Source organism: Neovison vison, chromosome 4 (genome assembly GCF_020171115.1).
Source record: "Neovison vison isolate M4711 chromosome 4, ASM_NN_V1, whole genome shotgun sequence".
Lineage (NCBI taxonomy): Eukaryota > Metazoa > Chordata > Mammalia > Carnivora > Mustelidae > Neogale > Neogale vison.
The window spans coordinates 141597680-141622565 of NC_058094.1; the positions used below are offsets into that span (position 1 = coordinate 141597680).

Consider the following 24886-nt stretch of genomic DNA (forward strand, 5'->3'; position numbering starts at 1 on the left):
GAGGGGGGGTCTACAAATGTGGCAAAATATGAACCAGAAAATCCAGAGAAAAGTGATCACTGAACAATTCTTCAGACTTTTCTATAAGCTTGACTTTTTCCAAAATAAAATCCTGGGGTTAACACAAAATCAGAGAGTGTGGTCCGAGTTCATACTGCAAGGCACTGTCTCAAGAGTAACAAGAAATTTCTTTTACTTTTTCTTTTTTTCCAATTCAGAGACAAAACCACAGAGGAAAACCATTATGATCTTTCTAAAAACCGTAACATGCAAACAGTAAAAGGAGATGCCCCATATTAAAGGATGGTATCAAAGAGTATTATGACTCCCTCAGGCTTATTCATGAAAGGCTAAGGCACAGCAGCGAAGGTCTTACTGTTTTGTTTTGTTTTAAACTGTGTTCAGAAGATGGTTGACCACTAACATTTCTGAGAGCCTGGCCACTCTGCTTTATAAAAACCATCTAGCTTAACCATAAGAACAAGCGGGATTATAGCTCTTATGATCCCAAACTGAAAGAAAGTGAAAATAAGAAAGTAAGACTCAATGTGCAAAATAACTTACGAGCAAATTTGCACAGTATGGGTGGTATGACCTCAAGTCTTTGAAACCCCACACTCTGGAGTCTTTCCTACATAATGTACTAGAGGAACAGAGAAGCAACAGGACTGTTGTCATGTTTTACTCTTCAAAGATTTATCCAATGACTATGTCTACCACTACCATTAATTTTTTTTAATTAAAGATTTTATTTATTTATTTGACAGAGATCACAAGTAGGCAGAGAGGCAGGCAGAGAGAGAGGAGGAAGCAGGCTCCCCATAGAGCAGAGAGCCCGATGTGGGGCTCAATCCCAGGACCCCTGGATCATGACCCGAGCCGAAGGCAAAACCCACTGAGCCACCCAGATGCCCCTACCATTAATTTTTAATAATAATTATAATAAATGGTATATCTCCATTATTCCACCAAGAAAAATAACCTTCCAAAATACTCCAAACTGTCCATGTTAATTCTAATTCCATCAACATTCCAAGACAGTATGTGTATTTTCTGTTAATTTTATGTATGTTATATATAATCACATAATAGCTTATGTGATTACAGAATAGATTATGTGTGACTTCTGTGTATTTAAAAAAGACACATTGATATACTGAGAGTAGAAATGAGTTAAAAAAAAAAGAACAAAAGTAGTACTTCATTTGTTCAAAAGAAGATTATGGGGTGCTGCTTAAAAATAAGGCTGTGGATAGTGACATTGCATTATATAAATGTGTGAAACCAACACACCACACACCTGAAACACACACAGTGTTCTATGTCAACTACAGCTCAATGAACAATAAATATTAAAAAAAAAAAGTGATAAAATTAAGGCTATGAGGTGCTGTCAGGAAGATACCCAAAGATACCTTCTCATCTAGATTTCAGAAGACACCTGAAAGTTTCGATCCTGTGTTGTAGAACGTAACCAATCTAATGCCCACCTGTGTTTGCTGCCATAAGTTATCCCCTACTGTATGCCTTTCATTCCTCCACCTAGTGGAAAATGAGCTTAGGAAACCCTGAAACCTCCACAAACTCCATTTGAAATCCATTTGAAAATGCTGAGTGACACGTCTACTTACAGAAATGAAAACTGACAGGTTTGTAGGCAGGCACTGAGAGCACATGAAGAGAGTTTCACAGAAAGTGTGGCGGAAGGTGTAAAAATGATCCGAAATAATGTATTTGTTAAACACTTTCTTAACGTAAACATCCCCTCATCCTCCAGAAGTATAATAAAAGAAATGTTTTGTTTGAATCACTACAGTTGTAGTATTTATTTTTCTAAGATGCAGTAGGAATAGCAAAAGACAAAACCTCAAAGATTTAGAAATTCATTGTAACATATTCTTTTCCGCTTTCATTCCATCAACAGTGACTGATTACCGAGCACCACAGGTAGTATATTATTGTATATTACACAGCTTTTGTTGTTGAAATCGTTATTAAAAAATAGACGAATCAGAAATAAACTGTCGGGCTCCGGGGTGGCTCAGTGGGTTGGGCCTCTGCCTTAGGCTCAGGTCATGATCTCGGGGTCCTGGGATCGAGGCCCGCATCGGGCTCTCTGCTCAGTGGGGAGCCTGCTTCTGCCTCTCTGCCTACTTGTGACCTCTCTTTCTCTCTCTCTCTCTCTCTCAAATAAATAAAAATCTTAAAAAAAAAAAAAGAAAAAGAAACAAACTGTCATATCACATAAACTTCTGGATGATTTTACCTGACCTATTTTTTCCCCCCGAAATGACAGGTTTTATGTAAGTTTTATAGTTAATTTCAGAAAAGAAAAAAAGTATTTCTGAAATAAAACTCCATTAGAAAAAGACATACTGGGACACCTGGGTGGCTTGGTCGGTTAAGCTGCTGCCTTCGGCTTGGGTCATGATCCCAGGGTCCTGGGATCAAGTCCTGCATCAGGCTCCTTGTCCAACAGTGAGCCTGCTTTCTCTCTCTGCCTCTGCCTGCGACTCTGCCTGCTTGTCTCTCTCTCTGACAATAAATTAAAAAATCTTTAAAAAAAAAAAAAAGAAAAGAAAAAGACATGCTAAAAAATATTAACTATGTAAACATTTATTATTTTCAGGAAATGATACCTCCAAATAAATTGATGTGTATCTCTACTACTAAATTAAATTCCTTTTGGCCACTGAGTTAACCAAGAGAACTATAGGATTTCCTCCTCAAGATGGCTTAAGACTGTTTCTGTATTCTCCTTTGCCAGAAAAGTTTTAGAGAAACTTTTATAAAAAATAAGAAGGTCAAATAAATTACAGATAGGTAGATGATTAATAGGTCTCATTTCTTTTTTTCCTTCCTATACCACTGCTCTTTGTATCTAAGGTAGTAAATACAATTTTATTTCCCTTGCCTGAAAGACTGAAGATGCACATAAAATAATCAATGTCAAGATTCATTCTCATAATGGATTCCAGTATGTTATATTCCTACGGTAACAATTTTCACTCCTTTTAAGGCTTATTGCTAGATAGAACACAACTCCTGAACTTGATATCACCTTGTTTCTTTTTCTTTAAATCAAATTGTTTCCTCTTGTTTTCATCAACATTTCCTGTGCCTGTCATTCTAGAAATAAATACAACATCTGACTTCATTGTGGGCTTCTTTGCATCTTCCCTACATTTCCAGCCAAGTCTTACTGAGATACATGGACACGGATTTAGTGGTGGTGGAGAAACTAAAACAATGATGTTTCAAAGCTACCCTACACACTAGAGCCCCTGACCCATTGATTGAGGTTAAGTTGATCCTACAACAAATGCTAATGCAACTTGCCCAGATACACCTGTCTCATGTCTACAGTTTGAAACAGAAAAGAGAGATGATCTATTCTAAGACTCCTAACTATGTGTCCATGGAGAGAATTTTACACCATGAAGACAAGACACCACACAACAGATTCTCTTACTGCTCCTCTCTTATTCCCACCACTGCTCACAAAAGACCATATCCCTAAACTACAACACCATCACGCTCAATGGCTCTGCTTTGGGATATCACCTGATGTCTTGCTGACATAAACATGATTCCTCATTCCACTAAAGTCACTACAATCTACTCTTTGTTTGCACCATTTAAAATAAATATGTCTTGGGGCACCTGGGTGGCTCAGTGCGTTAAGCCTCTGCCTTCCGCTCAGGTCATGATCTCAGGGTCCTGGGATTGAGCCCCGCATCAGGCTTTCTGCTCGGCAGGGAGCCTGCTTCTGCCTCTCTCTCTCTCTCTCTCTCTCTCTCTGCCTGCCTCTCTGCCTACTTGTGATCTCTCTCTTTGTCAAAGAAATAAAAAATAAATCTTTTAAAAAAATTAAAAAATAAAACAAAATAAAATAAATGTCTTCAGATTACAAAAAGCTCAGGAGGATAAAGTAGACACTATCCCAATATAGCACATTTTCTCAATCCTGGTCTTTTTCCTCTTATAGCTGGTCACTACATAATAAGAATAAATTGTATCAGTAACTGCCAACAAATTAAAAATAAAACTTAACCTTAAAACATCTTTAATAATCTTTAATCTTTAAAACATCTTTAATAATCCAGCACAATGGAAACAAGGTAATTCGATTAAATTACTCAACTGTATCATATAGACGTCAGAAATGATCTAGTCAAAATGTTCATCAACAACAAAAAATTCTAGAGTACTTAAAAGAAAGAGTAATTTTCTCACATCAAACACAGTTAACACTTCATTTGTCCTCTATGTTCAGAGAGGAAGGCATTCCACAGAAGTAAATTTCATCCACTTCAATGCCCAAGCTCACTTTACTTAAACCACTGTGGACAGAACTGTTCTCGGCTGTGGCCGGTACTCCCCACCAATGCAGGTGGTACAGTATTTGTGAATCTAACTCAAGCATCTGTTAGTGCCTGTGATCTCTCACAGTGAACATATGTTAGGTTACTGCGCTATCTTGAAGAGAGCACGAGCCTCAGGGCCATTAACAAAGGCAGAGCAACTCCCTCCTCTTCCAAAGGGCACCATGAAAACAGGTTCCTGTACCTACATTTTCAGAGTTTTCCTGTCCCTTATCCTCGTTCCCTGTTCCTTGTCCCTTTTCCTATCGCTCATTCACCACTGTTTCTAGGATGTCCTTCGCCGATCTTCTACATCACTGCTTCTGAACCGTGCCTGACAAATCTGGGAACCGGGCAGATAATAATTGATCAAGAGCAAGAATACACAAATCGGGGTGAGAGGTTCCATTTAAAAAGGTGCATCAGGGGCACCTGGGTGGCTCAGTGGGTTAAAGCCTCTGCCTTCAGCTCAGGTCATGATCCCAGGGTCCTGGAATCGAGCCCCGAATCGGGCTCTCTGCTCAGTCAGGAGCTGCTTCCCCGTACCCCCTCCTGCCTGCCTCTCTGCCTACTTGTGATCTCTGTCAAATAAATAAATAAAATCTTTTAAAATAAATAAATAAAAATAAAAAGAATTAAAAGGTGCATCAGTCTCAGTGCACAGGGTGGGTTTAAGTTCAGCCACGCAGAGGTTGTTTCCAATTATGCCCTCATCCTTGATTATATCCGATGGTTGGTTCTCCAGGAAAACGACTGACAAATACATCATTACTCTACAGCAATTATTACTTAAGAAATGTCACCATTAATAAGCAAAATCCATAATATGATCTGACTTACCCGAGGCACGCCTTGTGAATCGGTTTATTACCGGAGCTAAAAAAGAAAAAGCAGAATATGATTACACATTATTATACATATTACTTAAGCTAAAAAGAGGAAAAAAACGAGTGAATAAGAAATGCAAGAGGAAATATCACAAATATGTGAAGACTGTTTAAATTCACCAGTAGCCAAGAAAGAGAAATTAAAATCAATATTTCACCTGGTAAATTAGTCCCCCACAAAGCACCTGAAATTAAAAAAAAAAAAAAGGCTCACCTTATATACAACTGAAACTACTTAACTGAGGATCTATATGTAAATCCATATAATATCTTTGGAAACAATCTGGAAATCACATCGTGCGCCATACAAGGTTCTTGTGTCCTCTAATAAAGTAATTCTACTTTTAGAGATTTATGCTACAGAAATACTACTAGAGAAAGAAAAATCACTGTCTTGTCAAAGGAGATTTCAAAACACAGCTAGTAAGCCTAGCTAACAGAGTCACTTAAAATGGGATCGGGAGGCCATAAAGGTAGAGGAATTTATTCACACCCGCACCGGGAAAACCACAAATTTTTCTGAAGACCCCTTCAGCCAGCTGCAAGCTCTCAGCTGGGACTTCCTTTCTTACCAGGACACCTGAATCCTCCTCACTCTTCACTTCAAAAGGAGCCAAAGCAATTTAGCAAAGCTTCAACCCCTCATGTGCACACTACCCCAGCCAATCCCCACTAACTTCTTTCCACTCCCTCTCTCGCACGGAGGACCTGAATGAGAACTACACTCTCAGCCCTCTGACTCTCTAACCCTGCCCTCTCTTTGGCTTCCTCAGATTCAGGCTCCTACCTGTGTCTGTGTCTCCTGAACTGCAATTCTAATTGCCCCAAAAAACACCTGTTTGCTTTAATTTTCAGTGCATTCTTTCCTGGTCAACAGTATACTTCTATTCAGCGGCATGATTTTTACAATTAAAAAAAAAAAAAAGGAAACAAAATGAAAAATGCTTGTGTTTACTGAAATCATTATTGAGTATATCCTTGATATTCTCAGATTTAATAGTTATAGTTTTGACCATTTCTGTGCAACCCAGAGGTCAAGGCCTCCAGATCTGTATACTGAAGGCTGCAATTTCAAGGTGGTGTGTGGAAGCGCACCGTGCCTCACCTGGGAAGCCTCCCATGGGCCACGGCCCAGACTCAACTCAGGTTGTTGTCTCCTCCCAGTTTTGCTTACCCTTATGTCAAGAAGGGAGGTTTTGAAAAACGTTATTTCTTGAATTAAGCAGGTAAATTTAAGGTTCACATTATACACAGAGAGCACAACACGTCCACAGTATAGTTAGTGGCAGAATGTCATTATATACCATAATATTGAATTTTAATACTTTGAAAACGGTGATTATAAAAATTGTTTACACTAGGTCAAGTGAAAAAGGAAGACAAAGATTTTACATGCACTGTGGCTAGAAAATGAAAAAAAGTGGATGCATAGGAATGAGTATTAGAAGAGGACTGTGTCAATGTTCGACATTAATCCTTGCAACCACTGTATTAAACACCGACATCACCACATTGCCGATGAGGACGTTTTTATGATAAAGCTCCAAGATCCTGATTTGCTCCAGATCACAAAGCCACTCTGTGGCAGAGCTGGAGGACTTGAACCTAGACACCTCTAGTACCAAAATGCTGCCTCACAGAGAACAGGAAGCAAAACTACTGACTCCTGAAGTTATACTGCGACAAGTAAATACATCCTTCCATATTGATTCCCACTGTTATCAACGATTCATTTGGTGACGTGAGTCACAAGCTCAATTATTATTAAAATGCTATGGTTGGGGCGCCTGGGTGGCTCAGTGGGTTAAGCTTCTGCCTTCAGCTCAGGTCATGATCCCAGGGTCCTGGAATCGAGCCCCCCATCAGGCTCTCTGCTCAGCAGGGAGCCTGCTTCCCGCCCCCTGCCTGCTTCTCTGCCTACTTGTGATCTCTCTCTCTGTCAAATAAATAAAATCTTAAAATAAAATAAAATGCTATGGTTTATAGAAAATCGTATCTTTCAAACTGACCAAGCAAGATTTATATGCCAGAATACTTTAGACATATACTTGCAAAGTGACAAATTACTTATTGAAAACCTTGAAACGGGTAACCTGTATGGTATGTACATTCACCACATAAGAGGGGAAAAAAAAAAAAAAAAAAACAAGCAACTTTCCACCAGTTTTCTTGAACACTTTCAAACCCCTTCTTCACAGCTCCCGAGCCTGAAGAAAGGCTCCCCAGCAAGCTCCAAGGACAGGGAATGGAGACAGTGTAAAGCACTTCCCAGCAAGAAGGCAGAGGAGATAGTGCAGGCTGACAAAGGCAGAGGAAGGCAGAAAACCTGTCAGCCCTGGAGGAAAAATTAGAGCAGACATTCTCCTCCTGCCCTCTCCAACCTCTCGAGACAATGAAATTACAGCATGAGGAGCTTCTGATCTGAAATGGTGGGCAGTCTTTTTTCCCTTGGGATTCCTTAGGTTTCCAGGTCTTTCTGACCTGTGTAAGGCAGAGCTTTGCAACACAAGTGCCATCACCATCTCGAAGGTGTATTCTAATTTGAGGGGGGGGCAATCTTTTCAATTGTCACAGTAATTCACAGGAGGTCGCTGGCTTCTGGGACCTCCTGAAACCCCACTCCTATATCCTGCACTGCTTTCAAGTATCTCACCAGACATCTGGACATTCAGGTTGGCCAAAGAGTCAGCTTATAACCATCAGATCCTAGATCCTAACAGTGTTTATATATAAACACAGTTATTTTACACAGTTTTGCATTGAATTTTCCACAGCACAGCTACAACATTAATCCAAAGAGTTTTCTGGGGTGTTTTGTGTATTTTGTTTTGCTTGGAATTTTACTAATAGATATTCAGCATTTCAAAAGATCAGGGCATTGCTGCAAAGCCACTTAAGGTGTCTGAATCAACCAGTATGATACACCTGGTCGGATGACATTTGCAGCTTTTATATTCTTCGTGGTTCCACACTGTAAGGGGGAGAATCCTAACTACATTATGTCTTCCATGAACACACTTGAGTGCACACCTGCTGATACACTGATCTAAAGCAAATCAGGATCTGAGCTTGACTGTAAAAATGCCCTCACTTTACTGAAGGTAGATTACTTTCCTTTATGCTTCCTTTATACTTTTGCTAGAAACTGTCTCAGTGTTTAAATTGAGTCGACAATTTATGTGAGTCGACAGCTTATACAACTATGGTTTCCACCTCCCAGTAGTGAATGGGATGTGGGATGGGGCAGTTAGGAACAGGGAAGCACCAGGCAAGTGATTTGCAGTAGTCAAGGTAAACACTGGGTTTTGTGTTAGTTTTCTTTCTTTCTTTCTTTTTTAAGATGCTATTTATTTATTAGAGAGAGACAGCACAAGCAGAGGGAGCACCAGACAGAGGGAGAGGGAGAAGCAGGCTCCCCGCTGAGCAGGGAACCCGATGCAGGCCTCGATCCCAGGACCCTGGGATCATGACCTGAGCCGAAAGCCAATGCTTAGCCAACTGAGCCACCCTGGTGCCCAAGTCAACACTGGGTTTGGATGACAATTACCAAGAACTCAATCCCTTATACCCACAACCTTCCATACTCACTTGCAGACATGAAGCACAGGTGTTCCCTGCACGAACTTTTGGCAAGCTAACAGTAACCTACACAGTCTCTCTAGATTTTTTTAGTCTAGCTGCCAAAATAGGGAAGAAGGTTGTGGAAGCCTTGCTGCTGAAGCAAGTAATGAACATCCGGCTCTGGTGTGCCTGCTACTCTGATTCTCAGGAACTAAGTAGAGAGAAGGGGAATAGGCAGAAGGCGAGGAAGGACACTGCTGACATTCTGTACCCCGGAGAGCTTGCCACACGGGCAGGGCCACCAACTGGAGTCAGGGGCCTGGGATGCAGGGGTCACGTTGTTGACTTAAATTCTCAACTTTGAAAATATGAAAAGTTAAGACCTGCCTGCCTCCTTTCAGAGAGGTTTTAGGAAAGAATTTTAAAAGAACTTCAGAAAAGAACTAACCCCCCACCCCCAAAATCCCAAAAAACCGAGCAAGTTAAAAAAAAGGAAAAAAATCTTTAAAAGTGCCCGTAAGCTATAAATTCCTATTCAAATGTGAGAGGTTGATGTTTATTTATTGTGAGCTAATATGATCAGTTTTAATATTACCACTTTCAAAATACACTACGCAGCAGTATAAACTCACACACAAAAAAGGTTAACAGATGATGTTTTCAAATGTGACAAGTCAAATTTAGTTTTCCCAGACTCTCGGTTTCCACCTTCAGATTTTCCTATCCTGTGGGTATGCTGTGTGTATTTACTTATGCGCATGCACACACACACACAAACACACACACACAAATACTGGAGACTAGGATAATACAGAAGAAAATAAATAGGAAATGTATTATCTGCCTGGAAAAAAAAAGTAAATATGATTTAAGACTATACTAAACTCCTAACATTTTTAGATCTTAGTGACTCCTCAGATCTTAGTGAATCCCGAAGGAAAAATACAGAAATATTTATACAGGTTTGACTTTCTCCCAAATGCCATCCCAGGGGATTACTGAGAGGCCTGTGTTCCTCTGAATATCTACATGCTTGTCTAACCAGCGATCCCCTCCCTTCCCAAACTATATTCCACCAGATTAGTCTTAATTCCTCTGCTCCCAGGAGACCCAGAAGTAGAACTGATTCAAGCCTTCCTTCATGTCAGAGCGTCCTTACAAGAAAAATGCTCCACGATGTGATGTAGCTTGAATGAGCTTCTCTATTCCCGGCAGCGAAAGGACCTTCCCACACCTGTAACTTGGGCCCCCACTGGTACCAGCAAGACCTGCTTATCTTCTCACCTCTTTATGCCTGGCAGACAAGTGCTGCTAAGTGAACACCTCATCATTAATCAATAAACTGTGAAATCAATAGAGCAAGTCTCCTTGTCCCAGTCATTTTACTTGCTTTCTTGAGGTTGGACGTGGGGCCCTGGACAGCTAAGAGTCCCTGAAGAGTTTGACCAAGTCTAGTCGTATTTCCAAATACAATGACTGAAGGGCTTACACCACGCCAAGAAGCTACCTAACCAAAAAATTTGGGTAAATTAGAAATTCTACAGAAGACTAAAACAACTTAAATTCTATAAAAATAAAAGCAGTCGGGACAACTCTCTCAGGTCCCCTTCCTCCTCAGGAGCTTTGTTTTGTTTGAAGATTTGATTTATTTATTTGAGAGACAGAGAGAGTGGGAGACAGCAAAAGCTGGGAGGAGAGGGAGAAGCAGGTTTCCTGCTGAGCAGAGAGCACGATGCGGGGCTCGATCCCAGGACCCTAGAATCATGGCCTAAGCCAAAGGCAGACACTTAACCCACTGAGCCACCCAGGCATCCCTTTTTGGGAGCTTTGTACTACCACTCAATAAACTCTGTGGTATTGCTGAAAAACTTTGATTTGCTGCCCACCAAAAAAAACCAAAAAAAAAAACCCACTAAAAAACAAAAGCAGTCAATTGAAAGCATGATCCAATGAGTCTGGTCTTCAAAAAAGCTATACCCACTAACAGCAGTGCACAGAGTTTGCATCTTTGAGCATAATATTGGGAAAGAAGCTCCAGGTTAAAGAAGTAAGAGCCCTGAGCTGTGTGTTTGGTCAACACACACACACACACACACACACACACACACACACACTCACCATGTCTATACTGGAACTGCATTGGTGACATAGCCCTTTGGCAGAAGTGTTCCTATACCCCGAAAGTGAGATGTACAGAGTAATCTCGGAGTCGACCAAATAATTAGCATCCCTATTCTCCTATTAGTTGCTTTTTCTAGCAGTAAACACTTTCTGAATCTGTTAATTGTCTAAATAAAAGATTCTAGAAATTACATAAATTGAGACCACGTTAGCTAATTATTTTTGACACAGTAAACACTTAGCTCAGAATGAATTAAATTCTCTTGTGCTTGTGTTTTGAAAATTAAAAATGAAGTAAGCTTCACCCTTGAACCAAGGAAGAATCACCTCTTTTAGAAGACAGCAAATAAACAACAAAACCTGAAATATATTGTTCATTAACCTAACAAGCACCATTGCAAACTTTCTTATACAAATTCAATTCCTGACACTGAAAAGGACCAGTTATTTTTATTAAAGGATGAAGAGACTTGACCACCTTTGTAAGTAGTCAGAGACACTCTGATTACTCTTGCTGTTGCCACTGTCCCTGTGAGCCTCTGAGTTCATTTCCAGGTGGATGCATGGTGCCCAAGACTCCACTGGGATTCGGCCCCTACAGGAGATGTGGGGGACTAGGAAAGAGCTACAGTTGGGGGGTACTCTCCAGTGTCCCAGTCTTGGCTCCAAGGAGACACAGATTATAAGCTGTGTACCCTCAAAGTACTTGTGACCAGACATAATGGGAACTGTTGGAAAGGCAGGCATTTGGGGAACCAAGTTGCTTCCTCCCTTCTGATTATATAGCCTGAGGTCAGGGGTCCAACCCACCTAGACATAGGGGGCACAGATGGAGTCTAGCGGAGTCCAAGAAATACAGACCCTCGAGCCTTTAGAAAGTACCAGCTTGCAGGACCACTACAAAGATGCGCATTTTCGTTCTTTCTATTCATGAACTAAAGTCCTCAAAATATAACTGATATTTTAAAATACCAATAAAATATAGGGGCACCTGGGTGGCTCAGTGGGTTAAGCCTCTGCCTTCAGCTCAGGTCATGGTCTTGGGGTGCTGGGATCGAGCCCTGCATCGGGCTCTCTGCTCTGCAGGGAGCATGCTTCCCCCTGCCTCTGACTACTTGTGATCTGTGTCAGATAAATTAATAAAATCTTTTAAAAAATTAAAATACCAATAAAATATATTTATTACACTAGGAATAAAAAACTACACCCTTGTTTTTGCTTATAAATGAACTTGATTCTCAACTTTTTAATTCATGAGAACTTCACTAAAAATGTCCTCTAAGGAAAAGAAAAACATAGTTTTGGCTATGAGAGTTCTGAGGTTGCCGAACTTACAGAACTCGGAGAGTAGATACAGTTATAGTGCTGAGAGAGAGGATCCCAAGTACTTTCAGGATTCTAAAATGTTGGCTCAGAAGAGAAGTAAGATATAAGAAGGGCCACTGTCAACGCTACCTAAATTCCATCTCTGCTTCTGTGCATATTGAAACAGTCTCTTCTAACAGCTTTTTTTCTTTCCTTTTTCCTTTCTTTTTTTTTTTTTTTTTTTTTTGAGCAAACGTGCGCATGTGTGAAAGCAAGGCAAGGAAGGGGAGGAGGAGGATTAAAATCCAAGCAGGCTCCCCACACAGCGGAACCCTCACCCAGGGCTCCATCTCACACGCTGAGCTAGCCTGAGCTGAAATCCAGATCGGGATGCTCAGCCAACTGAGCCACCCAAGGGCCCCGGACTGTCTCTTCTAAACCTAGGTGTCAAATATGTGCAAAGGGCATATTCGTGGAGATGAATGGCCTGCTGGTAAGAGCTGACCATCCAGACTGCACTACTACTGACATCAGGAGAGCCCAGAGTTGCAAGGGTTCAAAGTGTCACACATCCATAAAGTCACAACAAAACAGACTCAGAAAACATAATTAAGAAAAATAGAAGGGCTCTGAAATGGAGACCAGCTAAGGAAACAATTCGGGAATATGATTAAGGTTGGTCTAATCATAAAGGTCAGTTAGAGCAAATACCTACATTCAGACCCTCTCCATAACTTCACAGAAAGAAGAGACTTTCCTGCTATTCTAGTCTCTGCTCAGATGCCCCGTCTGAAGCCTCTCTGTGAACACTGGGTTGAAAGTAGCTCCCTCCAGTTCCCCTCAAGAGCTCCTCCCAGGGGCACCTGGGGGGCTCAGTCCTTCAAGCGTCTGCCTTTGGATCAGTCATGATCTCGGGTCAGGTCCTGGGATGGAACCCCGAGCGGCAGAGGCACCCGGCTCCCTGCTCAGCGGGAAGTCTGCTTCTCCCTCTCCCTCTGCCCCTCCTCACCTCCTAACTTGTGCTCTCTTTCTCGCTCAAATAGATAAATAAAATCTTTTAAAAAAAAAGAGTTCCCTGCAGCGCTATAAGTGGTGTCTCAAGAGATTTAAGGCATTATGTTTATTGTCAGCTTCCTTCTCCCCGGCCCCCCCAGTCTGCAAACTCTGTGAGGGGAGGGTCCTTTCTTGTCTGTCGGCTTCACTACTGTTTCCCCAGTGTCTAAAACACTGCTTGAAATATATTAGGTTCAATTAATACCAAATGAGTAGTGCTAATGGCAATTAATACAATAGGGGTGCTTCCTGACAGTGATTATATGGACAAATATAATATTCATAGAAGTGTTAAATTCATGAAACCTGTAAGTTAAAATACAGAATTGGGTGAAAATATAAAATATACTTAGAAATAGTAGAGCTTAACTAACCTTTGGCTTTTCGTACAAGTAGCAAAAAGCAATCCCATTTATGCTTCATAATTATGAAAATATAACCCAGATGTTAGCGTCCAAGAGAAATAATAAAAAATTTCACAAGATAATCAGTGCAGAAAACAATGGTACTTCTTACTTAAAAAGTGGAAAAAAGCACTTCAAAAGATCCACGTGAACATCTTTTTTAAAAATCAAGGTGAACTTGACATACAATGAAACGCACAGTATGAAGGATTTTGACAATTTATACATCTACGTAACCAACACTCCCATCGAGATATAAACATTTTGCCTGCCTGGCTCAGTCAGTAGAATGTACAGCTCTTAATCTTGGGGTTGAAAATTCATGCCCCACGTTCGGTATAGAGATTATTCAAAAATAAAATCTTAAAAAAAAAAAAGATATAAACATTGCCAGCACCCTGAGATGGTGCCCTGAGCCCTCTGACACAGTCAATCCCCACTATCCCACAGGAAGCTACTATTAGGATCTCTATGACCACAGTTAAGCTTTGCCTTCCTCTGAATTTCATATAGATTGAGATTCATTCCAGCTGTTGAGAGGATCAATAGTTTGTTCATTTTATTGCTAAGGGTATTCCCTCGCATAAATACATCACAATTTATTTACCCACTCTCTTGTTGATGGGCATTTGGGTTGTTTCCAGTTTGAGTTATTTTGAATAAAGTGTCTATAAATATTTATATATAAGCCTTTTTGTGAACATATGTGTTTATTTCTCTTGAGTAAATGCCTAGAGTGGGATTGCTGGGTCATAGGTGGGAAATGTTTAACTTTATAAAAACCCACAGTTTTCCTAAGCGTTTGTACCATTCTCACAGGCAATATATGAGAGTTCTAGTTATTCCTTGACAAGGTCGGGAATGTTCTTATTTTAGTCATTCTTGTATGTGCTGAAAGGTGTCTCATTGTGGTTTTCACTTTCATATCCTTGATAACTAAAAATACTGAGCACCAGCCTCTGTCTTACTGGCCATTTTGAGGTCTTTTCATTGAACTATTCAAGTCTTTTACTCAGTTTGATTGGAGCTTTTCATTATTGAGTTTTAACAGTTCCTTTTTCAGTAATGACATGTTTTCAGTAATGGCAATGATAGAATATAAAATAGAAAAAATCCTAGTTGTAGGAACAAAAATGATAAGTTACTTAGAAATAAAACTTAGAAATGATACTTAGAAATAAAATTTCCATGTTCATGGAAAGTTCAAGACTCAATACCATTAAAATGTCTTTTCTCTCCAAATTTGTTTGTAAGTTCAATTCCAGTAAAACTCCCAATAAAATTTTCCAAAATTTTAAGCTTATCCTAAAAGATCTATGGAATAAGAAGAACCTATGAATAAACAATTCTGGGACAAAAAAAAAAAAAAAACAAGGTAAGACTTACCCTCTTTACTATATGAAGACCATATAAAGTCATATTAATCTTAATTAGGTAAAGAGGTAGTGATAAAAGAAAAAACAACAGAATAGAGATGTTAAGTACATTCACAAAATATATGGAAAATTGATATTTAAAAATCAGTGGGGGAAAAGGTAATAAATGATGCCTATTTTAAAAAATAAAATGAAATTCCCTTCTCAAACCATACATTGAAATATATTATCAAAGGATTAAAATCTTAAGTATGAAACTTAACTTAAAATTTAGAAATTAAGAAACTTAATATTAAAAAATTCTGTTCAACCAAAATTACCATAAACGAAATGAAAAGAAACCCAAGACTGGAGGAAGATTCTTCCACTGCATATTACCAACAAAGGATTAAGAACCAGAATATTAATATGAAGAAAGAAAAAGAGAGAAAGGAGGGAAAGAAATCCTCCTACAAATCAGGAAGAAAAACATCATCAGTTGGATAAGAAAAATGGCACAGAACGAAAAAGTTTTCCACAAAAGACAACCTACAAATATGGTCAACAAACATAAAAAGATGCTCCGTGTTACTGGTAATCAGGAAAAAGCAAATTCAATTCACGATGGGATTCCATCTAACATCTGGCTACGTATTAATATGAAGAAAGAAAAAGAGAGAAAGGAGGAAAAGAAAGAAATCCTCCTACAAATCAGGAAGAAAAACATCATCAGTTGGATAAGAAAAATGGCACAGAACGAAAAAGTTTTCCACAAAAGACAACCTACAAATATGGTCAACAAACATAAAAAGATGCTCCGTGTTACTAGTAATCAGGAAAAAGCAAATTCAACTCACGATGGGATTCCATCTAACATCCGGCTACTGGCAAAGCTTGTTAAAATCCAACAAAAGCAAATGTCAGCTTGAACGTGGAGAACCAGGAACTCTTCCACTCTGCTGAGAATGGGAAGTAGTTTAACAACTCTACGCCACAAAATGCCAGTGTGAGGGGGTAGTTACAGCTATGCACGCCTTACAACCACCCTCTCCACACCTATGTATATATCCTCGGGTAGCAGTTCTCAAACTTTTTGGTCTCAAAACCTCTGTCCATTCCTAAAAATTACTTGCTTTTATGGGTCCTATCCAATGCAATTTGTTGTACTAGAAATTAAAACTGCTAAATTAGAACAATATTTCACTTAAAACTACCAACAACAAAACAATGCATGGTATTATAAATAACATATTTTTAGGGAAAATAACTATACTTCCCAAAACGAGCAAAATTTTGTAGAAAGAATGACTTTGTTCTACTTTTTTGCAAATCGAATATAATGGGAGAAAACTGGGTTCTCACATCTGCTTCCACTTTCAGATGTGTTACAATATCATATATCATGTACCCTCTAAAAAACTACCATTGACACGACAGAATGAGAAGGGGAAAACGGCAAATATCATTGTTGTTGTTGTTATAGCTTTCACCCTACAGACTCCCTGAAAAAGTCTAGGATTGGGAGGGAACGATCCTTCAAGGGGTCCCCAGACCACACTTTGAAAACAATCTTTAAAATTCTAGTACATGTGCATAACACACACACACAGACACACACAAACACACAGTTTACTACAACACTATAATTTGTTTCCAACAAATTGGAAATACCCAAAGTATTTGTCAAAGAGTAGATAAAGCTTCCATTTATACAAAGGCATACTACATAGCAGTCTAAAATAAATGAACTAAAGCTACATGAATCAATGGAACATCATCTCAAAAACTGTTCTCAAAAATAAAGTGGGGGCCCCTGGGTGGCTCAGTGGGTTAAATCTTCTGCCTTCGACTCAGGTCATGATCCTGGGGTCCTGGGATTGAGCCCCATATCGGGCTCTCTGCTCAGCCTGCTTCTCTCTCTCTCTCTCTCTCTCTCTCTCCCTCCCTCTCTGCCAGCCTCTCTGCCTACTTGTGATCCCTGTCTGTCAAATAAATCATAAAATCTTTGGGAAAAAAAAATAAAGTGGAAAATTATAATTTACATAAATGAAACTTTTGTTAAGTGACATTAATTCATACAAGCTTTGAAAATATGAAAAACAGGGACGCCTGGGTGGCTCAGTCAGTTAAGCATCTGACTCTGGATTTCAGCTCAGGTCATGATCTCAGGGTCTTGAGACAAAGCCCTGCAAGGCTCCGTGCTGGGTGTGAAGCCTGCTTGGGATTCCCTCTCTGTCTCTTCCTCTGCCTCTCCCAACCTTTATGTGCATGCTCCCTCACTCTCTCTCTCTCTCAGAAAGATTAAAATAAAACATTAAAAAATGTTAAAATTTGTAAAAGCCAGGAGATGACTTGTGTGAGAGTTCCTCAGTGTCTGTTCCTTTCTGTAGAGTGGAAATATCTCACAATAAACAAAGGGGAATAAAAGGTTCTGGTCTAATTAGCGTTGGCAGAAAAAAATCTCTCAAATATGCTCTAACACTACCAGAATTAATTCACACTGTGAATTTTTAACTTTATCTTTGACATGGAAAAACTAGATATTTAAGATATACAACTTGATGTTTTGATATATGTCTTGAAAAGATCACTCCACTTAAGCTAAATAACTTTGCCATCACCTCTGTGTAGCTACCCTTGTGTGTGTGTGTGTGTGTGTGTGTGTGTGTGAAAATTTAACTTAACACCTATCCTCCGAGCCAATTTCAAGTATATGACACAGTATTGGCAGCTGTAGCATCAGGATGCTGTGAGGCAGATCTCCAGAACCCTTTCATCTTGTGTTAACTGAAACTTTGTACCCTTTTGATGCTAAATGTACTCTTAAAATATTTTTCACAAAACACTCTTTTTACAAATGAGTTTTTATTAGAATTCAAATACTGACATACTTTCTGGATTCTTTTTAAGGGATTACAAGGAAATAATTTTAAGACTTTTTATGAATCAAAAGTCCTAATACTGCTTTGTCGATAAATGGTCATTAGTGACAGTCAAAGAAATCAAAGGCCTGTGAACAACTCCAGGGACAAACAAAGGTATCCAAGAGGATGGTCTTTTTTTTCCTTCTAAAATATATACAGATAGCAATGTGTAGTGGAGTAAGCAGGGAATTCTGAGTTTTCAGCATAAAACTGCATTGTAATGTAAAACTTCGGGAGGTAGAGATCTGTCCCACTACAAGCTTACTTTCACAAATATTATGACAAGAGGAAATGGCAACAAACTATCAATTTAATACAACAAATTTTCTCCAATTAATTTATATTTTAGGCACATATTCCTATTTTTACTATAAGCATCTGCCTCATTTAAATAAAGTGACTATTTTCAAGACTCCTACCTACATTTTACTAAGATGTTTTATAATGACTTGTGAATACTTTAATGAAACCATAAACATGGGAGCTTCTACACACACGAACTTATTTATTCTGCCAGTTAAACATGGATTCTCAGGGGAGGGGAAGGTGTGAAAACAGAGCAAAGCTTTATACCATTGCTTTTTAAATTTTTTTTTTTAAGTCGGACTATTTACCTTGCATTTCAAATGGAATTCAAGAAGGGCTCGAGATTTAAAGGAGCACAGGCTTGTTCAAGTCTAAAACACTTAGCTAAATGATCTAAAGACTTTACTTTTATACTTTTCATTAATAACTTTTTTTAAAGTACCACCATGATACTGCCTTGAAAGCAATCTCTAGATTCTTATATTTCCAATCAAACTTTATTTTTAAAAACTTTCATTTTTCTCACTTTTTTTTTTTTTTTGAGATTTTATTTTGTCAGAGAGAGAGAGCAACAGAGAGCACCAGCAGGGCGAGGAGCAGGCAGAGGGAGAAGCAGGCTCCCTACTAAGAAGGAAGCCCGATACGGGGATCCATCCCAGGACCCCAGAATCACGACCAGAGCTGAAGGCAGACGCTTAACCAGCTGAGCCACCCGGGTGTCCCTCTCACTGACTTGTAAAGTTCTCACATTCTCCCTTTCATTCATCCTCCCTCTCTTTAACAAACCTAAATATAACGCTTAGTAACACTGTCATCTCACTTTATACTCACAACAACCCTCTCTGGTAGGTACTATGGTTATTCCCATTTCACGGAGAAAGAAACTGAGACACAGATGGCAAAGTAACTTGCTCAAGGTGCCAGAAGTTATCAGTGGCAGAGCCAGGATTCAGATCCAGAATCCGTGCCAAAGTCAGTCCTTTTTTTTTTTTTTTAATTTCCACTGTTTCTGATTTTTCATGTCACTACTGGAAATTTTCGGCAACTAAACACAATCTATGTGTTTTCCACAAACTACTGGCTTTAACCAATGTGAGGCAGAGCACAAGGGGCTCTACGACCATGTTTCTCACATCAGTGGAGGGACAAAGACAAAAAAAAAAAAAAAAAAAGAGAGAGAGAGAGAGAATGCCGTGGTAGTACAAGGAGGGGCTGAGGCAGGAGATCACGTTTTCAGCTGAGGACGAAACTATCTGGAGCCTGTAAGTGGAGAGGGCTGGGAGGCAGACAGACACATGGGTCTGAATCTCAAAGACGGGAGGTCTGGGCTGGTGCTGGGGGTAAAGCCAAAGGGCAAATGAGCCTTGGGAGGTGGGCAGGACTTACGCAATAAAGGCGGTAGGAATGGCAACGGAAGGCCAAGAGATTAAAAAAAAAGGACAAAGCAGGTTCAGGGCCACAGACAAGTTTCGGATTTAGCATGGGGCTCATATAAAGCAGAAGCAGCTACATTAAGTCTGGGCGGGTCAGAATGTGTCCTCGATGAGAAACCTTCCATCAGAGGGGCACCTGGGTGGCTCTGTAGGTTAAGCTGCCCCCCTTGATTTCCGCTCAGGTCATGATCCCACCGTCATGACTCTCAGTCGGCCTGAGAGCCTTTCCCTCTGCTCCCCCGCACCCCACTCTCTCTAGAACAGATCTTTAAAAAAAAAAAAAAAAAAAAAAAAACAAGAAACACTTAATTAGAAATCCTCTGTGCCTGTGCGCTTTTGCATTCTGCAGAATGACCAAATATCAGGCCAATATCAGATAAAGCCTCATTTTTAATATAATGAGGTATAAATCTATGAAACTGAAAACAGGCTAAGGCGTTTCCATTTCATGAAAACGTTTTAAAATGCATTAATGTAATGGGTTATTAGGAGACTATTTTAAATGTTTACATGCCTTCAGAAGGCTTCAATCACTCCAGAAATATACATGTGTGGACATTTACAATTATGACACATTTAGTATTCAACTGCGGTTAAGTTATACTGGAGCACCTACTATGGGCAGGGAAAGTCTTGGAGGGAGAGAGCCCGTGCCTACCTATTCCCGCCCGCCTGGAGTGAGGACACCTCCATCTGCAAAGCTTTACGCTGATGCATATGGCATATTCATCCTGCCCGACGGATGGCATTAGTGTCAACCAGAGCTTTGTGAAGACTACTGGGAGGATGAAATGCAAGTTAACCTCTGGAGAAAGAGTGGGATTTGGCAGAACGTTAAGGAAAGAGGACTGGGCACGAAGAACCAAGACGATAACTCACACAGGAGTATTTCTGAAGATTAAATCCACTGAGCACCCTACCTCGTGCCTCTCAGGGCTCTGTTTCACGTGATGAATCCCTGTAAGGGACTTGCCTTCCTTTCACATATTTTTCTAGTTAAAATTTATTTAGTAGGCAATACAAGTATATCATAAACATTTTTTCAAAAGTTACCAAAAAGGAGATCTTGAAAAGTCTCCCTCCTGACCAACTATCGTCTCTCCAGCTGCCCCTCCTGAGATACTCTATAAAACCACATTTCTGTAAACTGTTTAAACTTTTTCTTCTAATTCTGATTGGTGTTTCCATGATTTAGTGATTCCTAACTAAACACCTGTAACAGGATAGGATTCTCCTGGTCACATCCCCCCAAAAAACAAGTACTCTACAATCTCAGCTGGACTTCGAGATGCGGACAGGAATACAGGTTTAAAAGAAAAAGCCTCGATCTTACCTTATTTCCTTTTTATAAGATAGGATTTTCCTCTTTATGCAGCCAAACTTCTGTTGAGTCAATTAACTTACCTAATGAATGTCTATTAAAACACGCACACGCGTGCATGCGCACGACCCTACCTACCTGCAGGTCCTTTATAATCTAGCAGCTTAAATCAGGGAAGCAAAGTTGAGCAGACATATTTTACGTATTAACAGACTATCAGGTAAAGCTGTGGTCTCCAAAATGGCTCACGTACCCTAAGGCAGAGCGTAAAGCAATCTTTGGCATGCAGGAAAAAATCAGAACTTGCTTACAATTACTTTTTACTTCTTTCTTTCAAAGTTTATACTGTGGGGTGCTCTAACACACAAAAGTAGAAGGGTACATGTATAACATTTTTAAAGACATACTCAGTATGTCTTTAAAGTGCATAATCATAAAGGAGTGCATACTCAGATACCTTCTGCCAGTGAGGGTACAGAATTAAAAAAGTTTTGAGAATTAAACAGCTCAGTATATCAGGTGTTAATTTCTAAAAATAAATACTTTATCAAGTTTCTAAAGTATACGAGGGGCTAATTTGAATGAAACAGAAAGCAAATTGTAAAAGTGACAGATCAGTATTTGGCTGGGCTATACATTTTTAGAGACAAAAGTAGAGAGCTCATTTTTTGCTATGTGGTTCTTTTTAACCATATTCCTGCTATGAGAGTTATTGAAAATGAAGTGTACCACGATTAAGGAGATGGGCTCTGAACCCAAGGTCAGGTTCATATCCTGACTCCATCCCCTACTTGGGGAGGGCTAAATGGCACATGTATAAATGACCCTATTCAGTGTCCGGCACTTAAGCTGCCAAAAATGTTGATCATTATTATTAAATAAAAGGAGCATCATTTAACAAACATTAGCTTTCTACAGAAACTGAAATGAAACAGCAGAGCCATGTTTTAATTCAGCTTCACCTTTTGGAAAGATGCTTTTTGGGTCCAACTGAAATGTATTTAAACACATGGAAGCTTTTTGCCTTCTTTTTTGTATTAAAAAAATTCCCTCAATATCACTCCCATGAACTATTTGGTCTTGGAACAGCTAATGTAAATTAAACAATGTCAGGCCCTAGCCAAACGGATACGGGAATAACTGTATACAGTATATCTTCTTGGCTTCACTTTCATGAGGAACATGTGTTTACATTTTGACCTTTTGTCTTTTTTTTTTTTAATGCAGAGACATTTTTAAACAGCAGCAACTGGAATGATTTTTTTTTTTAAGTTTCCAAACATATTAAGTTACACATGGCAGTGCCCATTGCTGAAACATTTATAAATGTTACACCAACTGTGTTTATAGTTCTGATTTTTTTTTAGATTGTTTTGTTTTCATATAAGCCATGACCTAAAAAATTTAGCTCAAATTCTTTCCACAAAATAATTACATAATGGAACAGTCTGAGTCATTTTGAATTTCTGAAATACAAAACTCGCTCCCATAAAATAAAGATAGTGATCAGCATTATAGCGAGGTTTCTTTATGGTTTTCTGGTTTTGTTTTTGTTTTTGTTTTTTACTATTTCAACCATACCTAAATAGTATGGATGAAACTGAGAGGACTGTAAAAATAGGACCAAGAACATAGTGATAATCTGTTCAACTCAGAAAAATCACTGCACTGTTTTCTTTCCCATTGTCCGTCCTTAAGCAATTGACATAAAAATAAAGCCTGTATTATATTTCACTACAACAACAACAACAAAAATCAAAGAACAAAAAAAGTGGTAATTCCGAAGGTAAGAGTACAAAAGTACTTCTCATTAGCCTAGGCTTTCAAACTGTTAACTACCACCTTGATAGAAGACAGAGAGAACTTATATGTAAGTTAATATCAATAATGTAAGCGTTAGTGCTATGAACAAAGACCAAAGTCAACTAAACTGGGGCAAGGAGCTTCCAGGGCTCTCAGCTGCCCCACCTACTGAATGAAATAGATTACATGTACTATCTAGAAGACAGTACCTGACAAAACTATTGTTTCCTAAGTCCAGAGATGGTGAACTTAAGAGAATAATAATTTTTTTCTTTAAATTAAAAAATAAAAAAAAGGAAGGAAGGAAGGAGTTGGCACCCAGTCGATATTTCTGCAGTGAATAAATGAGTGAGTGAATGAGCACAGCATTCTCCCTTCAACTTTTCATACATCCCTTCTGCTAACAGGCCACCCCAGGTCCCAGCCCCATGCTGGTATCAAGGAGTGTAGACACCACTCAGGGGACCCTGCAGATGGCCAAACTCCTTCACTGAATCCCAACCTCCACCACAGGCTTTTCTCTAATTGCTACTACCCTCATTAAATGACTTCCTTAATGGGTCACAAATAAGCTTCTCATTGAGGAATTCAAAGGTCTCTTGTTGGTATTTACACAGCTGAAAAAGAAACACATTTGCTTTTCTTGAGGCAGCTAGGAACAAAATCTTGACAGCTGGAAATTTACTGGAACCCAAGGAATGGGATTTGCAACAATAAAAACCATTAAATATTTACTCCATCCCACCCAGACACAGCACATCACTGTAGGTTCAACCTCAAATGGAAAGCTTATCACTGTCTTACATTAAATAATGGCAAAACGGTTTGATTTTTAAGACAGGTAGACAAATTAAAGTATCCTTCACTTTTTGTTCACGTGTTTTTATTCTATGAACTCTTCAAAGTATAAGTTAGCCAAAGAACCTTCCACAAGTCCCAACTGATGTTTCTCCTCCCTCCCTCCTTCCCTCCCTCTTCCCCAAGCCTAAGGCTAACTGATGGGTAAGAGTTTGAGAAAGGACACTATTTCAAGTCCTTTGATTTCCCTAAGTTATTCACTTAATACTACTATTAAAATGAATAATGTTCTTCACTGTTCTACCCTGAAAATCACAATTACCATCTAAACTCAGTATTTCTAAAATCTTCTCTATTATTGTTTTATGCTCATAATTAAAATAGTGGCTTCAATATTTTAGCCATTGTCATGAATGATGTGATTCTGGTTCGGAGGATTCAAAAGTACGATATAAATTTAAAACTTACAATATAAATTTCTAATAGCCAAAGACCATAAAGCCTCATTAATTATAAAACTCTGCAGCTCTTAGCTACAAATTACAAGCTGAAAGGATGTGGGTTTTATTACCATGCAACATAACTTCACATTAAATTAAGTGGGAAATGCCACGTAAGCTCATTTCCTACTTCATTTCTCTAAAAAGTGCAAACACGAGATTCATTTCCACAAAATAACAATGAAATTGCTATTCTGCAAGAAGTTTACACTTCTGAAACATTTCGTGTTAATGAGATCATTTGTCTTACACGGAAACAATGCTGGCTATGTGCACTGGTCCTGAGGCCCTTATAAATATTAATCCATTTATCTGCTAACAACCTTACGAGGTAAAGATTATTAGTATGATAATACGTCAATATGCCAAGCACAGCGTTTCATACATGAAGGGAAATGAACGTTGTCTGACTTTCACGAACATTTTCAAGCCAATGAAGTGTACTGAAGAGGGGAATGAAGAGCTAACAATTGGCTGCTTTGTCTCCTCATCATCTCTAGTAGCCACCAAGAGAGCAGGTTCTTAAGGAAGAATGCAGAGATAACAGGGAGCCTAATAAATCAGCCAAAGGAGCACTTCATTAGAGCTGGGATTACTGCCCAAAAAGTCAATTGGCCAAAGTGTTTCATACTCCCGGTTTGGGCACAGTGAAGAACATTCGCACAGCAGGTTCTTTGGGAGCCAATATATCTACTGCTGGGACTCCTTTGGCCAACTCATTTCAGGAAGACCACATAAACCACTTCAGACA

At 39.2% G+C, this 24886-nt stretch overlaps 1 protein-coding gene across 1 annotated transcript in view; it reads right to left on the bottom strand.

The window, feature by feature from the left end:
• PRKAR2B (protein kinase cAMP-dependent type II regulatory subunit beta) overlaps positions 1-24886 on the bottom strand; it is a 107007-nt gene that overhangs the window by 76906 nt on the left and 5215 nt on the right. Inside the window, exon 2 of the mRNA XM_044245816.1 lies at positions 5205-5240. Coding sequence (XP_044101751.1) covers positions 5205-5240 — 36 coding nt within the window. The remainder of the gene's footprint in view (positions 1-5204; positions 5241-24886) is intronic.